The 6,798-nt window shown below is 40.4% G+C and overlaps 1 protein-coding gene across 1 annotated transcript in view; it reads right to left on the bottom strand.

Annotated features, from left to right (window-relative positions):
* Positions 1-1,954: 1,954 nt before the first annotated feature.
* Positions 1,955-6,798, bottom strand: part of DLGAP2 (DLG associated protein 2) — an 85,828-nt gene continuing 80,984 nt past the window's right edge. The window contains exons 9-10 of the mRNA XM_042888188.1: positions 4,526-4,678; positions 1,955-2,173 (exon numbers count right to left, since the gene is read on the bottom strand). Coding sequence (XP_042744122.1) covers positions 1,955-2,173; positions 4,526-4,678 — 372 coding nt within the window. The remainder of the gene's footprint in view (positions 2,174-4,525; positions 4,679-6,798) is intronic.

Below are 6,798 nucleotides of genomic sequence, written 5' to 3'. Positions count from 1 at the left end.
TCTTGGTTTTTGCTTCCAAACATAGTTTAAGGCTATTTGGTAAAGTATATACCAGATATCAGGCTCGATTTACAGGGCTTTCTCCTCACAGAAACATCTCAAGACCTCATCTCTAAAGATTCCCATCTTGAAGCTCAACACACTTTATCAGGTGTGCTCCAAAGACAGAACTCATGCTTCATACTACACACTGTAGGAAAACAATGAAGGAAAAGGAAAAGAAATAAATAGAACCAAAGCAAAACAGATTAGAAGCAATGTCAGATCTGCATAACCTATGATAATTCACGTTTTCAGTCATCTGTCAGGCTGCAGGGTGTGTGGGACGTGGATTTAAAGTGCTCATCAGGTGAAGAACCAAAGTGCTAGAGTATAATTTAATAGCTGTTCTGCCTATGGCTAAATACATTAAATACATTGCATTTGTTAAAGCAGGTAAACAGGAAATGTAGATGCGGCTGTCTGTCTCGGTGTGTTAACGCTGTTTTGACCTAAAGTAGTACAGAGGAGCTTTCAAACCTTGCAGTCGGAGTCTCTGGGTTACATATCTTATTGCGTCTTCACCTGAAGACTTCTAAGTGCTGGGTTGCTCGGGTGGCTCTGGAAGGTAGGTGAAGTGGAACATTTCTATCTTAGTTTATTTTAAACCAAAGCCTCTGGATTGTGGTAGTCACCACCTCTCTCATAATAGTGAGAGGCTTGAAAATATATTATTTTCCTTATATTCCACAGCTGGAAATCAATTATCTCTTGAATCATGTTTGTTACATGTGAAGCAAGCAAGAAACTTTTTCTTGCTGTAACTGATACTGCATAGAAAAATAGTTCTAAAAAAAATACAACTGTAAACCACAGTTCACCTTTACCTTAACATAACCATTTAAACTTAGATTTACTCACCACTCACATTCATATTTCTTAAACTGTTTACAACATCACAACTGGCATTTTAAACAAGCAAGATTTTTTTTTTTTTTTTCTCAAGGATACCCTGGAAACTCAATTGATAGAACATTTTGAGAGTTTGAAGTATTACATGTAGCGCAGCTCTTGAAATGAAAGGGAGGATCATGAAATGAACATTAACACATAAAAGAACTGTTAAAAATGCGATGAGTGTTCCAAAGGAGTAAGTATAACTTTTTCTTTACACATCTTGCTACAGAAGATCTAACTTTTTAAGGCTTCCGTTTTCCTTTCACCCATCACTCAAGTCCTCTTGCATTATAATTTTGCTTAGGTTTCAGAGTGTTGTTATACTGCTAACAGCAAACGTTTCTCAGTGGGCATTCCCAACACCACCAGACTTGCATGCTTCTTGGTTTCTGATGAACTTTGGAGTTTTAGTGGCTGGATATCCCTGTTCATCTCCAGAAACGTGATATGACATGAGAGGCCTAATATTATTCTGCGGTAACAAAGATGAGAAGAGTGGCAGAGCACATGGGTAAATATTTTAGCTGGGTTCTGGGAAAAGAAACTGGAGGTCAGAGAGATAAATGGGTTCTTTCTTTCCTGCTCTTTACGTTTGTAGCACCTTCTACTTGGATTAGCTAATGCCTCTAGTGAATGGTGAGATGCACCCATTGATAGTTTGTTATTCTTATCCCTAATTATCACACATTTTATAAAAATATAAATAACAAAAAAGTAAGCTGGGTTCCATCTCAAGAGGTGTTTCTTGTTGTCCTCTGAGAATATACTGGATAAGTCAGGTCTCAACAAGCCCTATCCATTGTAGCTGATTGTAAGTCAGACAATAAATACAAAAGAAGTCGTTCTTGCGGTGAGCTCAGCAAATTCTGAGGAAATCAAAAGCATTCCACTGTGCTTATGGCACAAAGAACACAACAGCAAGGGCATATTTATGGAGAGAATGAGACAAAAATTACCAGGTAAGTGACAAACTGTACAAGCATTTTGTCTAAAAAAGGAACTCTGCAGCATTCTGTCTTTAAAGCCGGGTTTGAGCCTCTGGGATGTATATCTCGATGCTGTCTGCACGCTCTGTGGCTGAATTCTGCCGGAAAGAGGCCGCCCTCTTAGCAGCCATGAGCCGCCTTCTGGCTTCTTGTCGCTGCCTGTCAGGTAGGTCCAGAGATTTTTCCCTTGTGATGGGGAATTTTCCTTTTGGGGGCTTCTTTGGTACAGGAGGAGGAACCTTTCTTTCTTCCTAAAATAGGGTATTAAAATAGAAGGTAAATGGCGTGCGGAAGATACCATCAGCAGAACATGCAAATTGAAGACATACAGTGCCAAATACTCATTACATACATCAAGCATGCTCGGTTTCTGCTCTAAAATCAGGTGATTAATGGATTGCGTGAATGGCTATCCATTCCAGAAACACTGACAAAAACCTGTTATTTCAGCACAAATTCTGTAGTCCTGTGCCTTAAAAAAGACTACGCTTCCTTTCACTGGCCTTGCAGATATCCTACACATGCAGTCTACGTACCTCACTTTCACGTGAATTTGCTCAGTTTTCTCTGACACATTATTACACTCATTATAAACAGAAACACACACTGGCTCTCCAATAAGAATTCAGCGCATCTGTGTGGTCTGATCAAGTGAAAAGACTGTCTAAGATTAGCAGGACGTAATTTTTAATTAAATTAATCATACTGAGTTTAGCCTCAGCAGGATACGAAATAGCAGCTGTGTATACATATCTATTAGTTTAGTCTCCTCTATGGATTGCTAAATGGAAGCATGCAAGCACCAGCCAAAGAGAGAACATAAGTTAATTGTTCTCCTTGCCAGCCTGGACCGTTTTAAAGAAAATTATGCTGAAGAATTGGCAAACTACAAAGCAAGAGTCAATAGATGTGCTACCAAAGTAGCTGCCAATGGCTTATACAGGTTTTATATCAAGAACTATTTTGAGATATGAAATTGATATTGTACTCCATTTATAGACTGTGGAATATCATATAAGGGCCTTGAAAAGACATTGTAGAAGCACAGAATCATATAAAAGTTTAGGTTGGAAGGGACCTCTGGAGGCAATTCAGTATAACATTCCTTCAAAAGCCACTTGAAATTAGATCCAAGGTTGATGTTATAACAGGTTTTTCAACATCGTGTTTAATATTGGCTAAATATCTCCAAAGATGGAGAGTCCACAATTTCGTATGTATAGTGTGATTATTATAATAATCTTTCTGCTGGATCACTTCTTACAGTAACTGTAATAGTCCAAAGTATGGGCTGTTCCTTATGGAGAACACAGTTAATTTGAGGCACAGCAGGATTCAAACAAATATAAAAAGGTGAACTGCAGAATCGTCTTTTTTTTTTTTCTTTCTTTCTTTCTTTTTTTTTTTTTTAATTCTGAAAATTCTGAGTCTACTACCAAAATGCATTAGCCAAGACTAGAGTTAAATTTATTTAAGAATATATTTCAACGTTCCCAACTCAGCAAAGCAGTGCATCAGCCTAAGTTGCTATTCTCCATGATAGACAGCTCTCCCAGTCTTTATTTTCTCTTTTTCCTGTTTTTAGACAGGAACATAAGGGCTCCATTCCTGCTGTCCCATCTTATTATTTTTTCACTTTTACTTATTTTCCTCTTAGGAACATCACTGTTGCTGTCACTATAATAATTTCTTACTTCCAGTTGTCACTAGTAAGCAAGAGTTGCAAACTCACCATCCACCAACCAGTTGGCTGAAAATTAAAATCCAAGAGGAGCATGAAGAAATGAAAGAGTTGTCAAAATGCCTCCTAATTCCTCCCGAACCAAGCAAGAATTCACCTGAGGCCAACAGTACTGACTCAAACCAAATGCTGCCGTCATCTGACTGATAAAATAATCAGCAAGGGTAGTGGGATAATTCGGGTATGGGAAAGAGCTCTGGGAAGGGGAAAGGCAGTTTGGGAATCAAGTGCTTGTAGGCATGGTGCCACATGCTTTGGAAGCCTAGTGGCCAGGGGTATCTCCCAGACAGTGGGATCGAAACTGAGAAATGCGGGCAGCTGGCCAAAAGCACTCTTTTCCCCCAGAATTTCCATAGGCCAAACTTTAGCTTGACCAACACCATGTTCTGCCACTTGTACCAGCATCAATTATTTATGCGAGCAGGATTGATTGCTGTAGCTCAGGTTTGAGCTGGCCCAGAAGGAACAACATGCTGCAGTCCACCTTGATTGAATTCTTGGGCTACTGTTCTCAATCTGAATTACTCAGAACATGTTTCAGTTCTTGTTTTTTTTTTTTTTTTTTTTTTTTAATATGAAGCCAGATAAATTCAGGAGAAGTTTTATGTAGCAGAGAGACGAGATTTTGCAAAATCCATTTTCTTTGTTAACACAATTCAGCTCAACATTGTTAAAAGGAAAAAAAAAAACCAAACAACCACACTGTTATGAGTGATGTGGGTTTCCATGTACAAGTTGGGCCACAGTCAGCTGTTTTCCTTCTTTGGCTTAGAAACCTACCACATTTCCCTACTGAATTTAAAACATGGAAGCTACAGTACTGTAAATGGGAGGGAAATGGTATTGCCCATGGTCTGCTTACCTTCCTTTCAGGTGATTCTATTATTTTCCATTCATTGAGTTTCAACTGGTGCAGTTCATCAAACTTCATGCTGACATCTTCAATTGAGAGCTGCAATAAGTCCCAGAAACCTGCCAGGTCCTGGGAAGTTGGTCTTGGCATGGCACTCGGGTCCTGTCATGCACAAAAGAGAGAATATGAATAGAGCAGGAAGCTTTAAACAAAGTGATTTGAGGTAGGAAGGGAACTGTCCCAGTTCATTTTGCTGCACTGCTGCTCAGGGCAAAGGCTACATGTGCTCTGCAGCCGTGAGCTATGACTGAAAAGCTGTGCCTCCCATACAACTTGGGTACAAATAAGTGAGATTTCCTGCACTGGCCTTTCTGGATCTGAGAATCATGGGAAGCCCCTCAACACCATCTGCTGTGCTGACCTTCATTTCTAAAATGTAGCATGCTGACAGACTCTGTCTGCTGATTATTAAATGGAATAGGGATGTGGCTTATATTCTAGGTATACTGAAGTTTTGTTAAAAATTACAGACATCATAGGTGAGTGAAACAACCAAACAGCACCGCAAGAAAATTGTCAACTTATGCTGGATTTGATTATGTTTTCCTGGGTTTTCAAATGGACATGTAAGGTAGAAAATCTGGATGGGGATGTTTATTAGAATTTTGTTTCCCATGGGGTAGAATCATGCTCAGTAATGATACTGAGATACTATTCCCATTTACCAAGGTTAGGTAGTTATTAGCTGAATGTCAATGTTGGATAAAAAATTACCTAAAAAATAGTATACAGACTCTGTACCCCATATCTTGAGCCCTGATGCTTGTTCAAGAGGACAAGTTTGTCACTTCAGTGAAGTAGGGTTTAATTGGCAAACATCTCTGTGAAGATGATGGGCAAATGTCTATCAGAGAAGTATGTAGGTCACTCTGAAAGTAAGACCTCATATTTATTTCCATGGAAACTACAACAGTTATAAAAAACACAGTAATACTGTTAGATAGAGCAAATTCTCACCTACAAAACACTATTTTTCAACATAGTCATCACCACTTTCACTAACAATGAACAAGAGCCTTCATGTTGCACACTTGTAACAATCTGCACCAGTGGAGGTTATCCACAGTCACTGTTATCCACTCTCCACTGCTGAAATGCACCACCACCACTTCACTGCGCTCACATTTACTTTTTGGTCTCCATAAATGTTCAAAAAGCATTGATGAATGTCAATGGGTGCAATTCTTTCTGCACAGGGAAATTCAGTGACACAACTTTGCTTTCTACGCACTTTCATGTCAGACATCGTCTTGTCAGACTGCCCCTCTGCTGCCATCTGTCACATGACAACAAAACGTAATGGAATATTGGTGGAAGGTTATACGCCTCTGACATCACATGCCAATGTAATAAATCAGGAGGCATTATATTTGGAACAGCCCTTGTAGGTCTACACAGTGGAACTGAGAGTAACGCAGTTGAAATCAACCCAAAAATGCTCATAATCTCCTTCCCAGGCCAAAGTTAAAATGGCTAATTTAATAAATAGTGGTGTTATCGACTGAGCAAGGCTCTGTGTCCCATATGCTCAGCATCTAAAGGATGAAGGCATTCTATGTAATGAGCACAGCTTCACATAGTTACCTAAAACCTAGGAAAGAGATAAATCAGCATTTATTTTCCGCTTCTCCCTTGATTTTCATGTTCATAGGGGTCTTACAGTAGGGACTGCTATTTAAATTTGGATTTCCTCACTGTGGGAGCTGAGTGGCTGGAGCTGGGTATGACACCTTGCCCTCCTGACCCTTCCCCATTTTCACAGGCCTCCTTTGGATGCTCTCTAATATTTTTATGTCCTTCACTTATTGTGGTACCCAAACCTGCACTCAGTGCTTGAGGTGGGGCCACATAGTGCAGAACAGACGGTGACAACCCCTCAACTAACTGCTGTGCTGGGCCTGGGGCACCCCAGGGTATGGTTGGCCCTTTGGTCTGCCAGGGAACACTGCTGACTGAGATTCAACTTGCCATTATCCAGAATCCCCAGATTCCATTAGGCTGCTCTCCAGCCTCTCATCACAGAATCACAGAATCATAAAATGGCCAGGGTTGGAAGGGACCTCAAGGATCATGAATCTCCAACCCCCCTGCCATGCAGGACCACCAACCTCCCCATTTAATACCAGACCAGGCTGCCCAGGGCCCCATCCAACCTGGCCTTGAACACCTCCAGGGACGGGGCATCCACTGCTTCTCTGGGCAGCCTGTTCCAGCACCTCACC

This window comes from Lagopus leucura, unplaced genomic scaffold, assembly GCF_019238085.1.
Source record: "Lagopus leucura isolate 7727_CA_CO unplaced genomic scaffold, USGS_WTPT01 Super-Scaffold_73, whole genome shotgun sequence".
Taxonomy (NCBI): domain Eukaryota; kingdom Metazoa; phylum Chordata; class Aves; order Galliformes; family Phasianidae; genus Lagopus; species Lagopus leucura.
The sequence above is the reverse complement of the archived record's forward strand: the minus strand, read 5'-3'. Positions and strand labels throughout refer to the sequence as shown.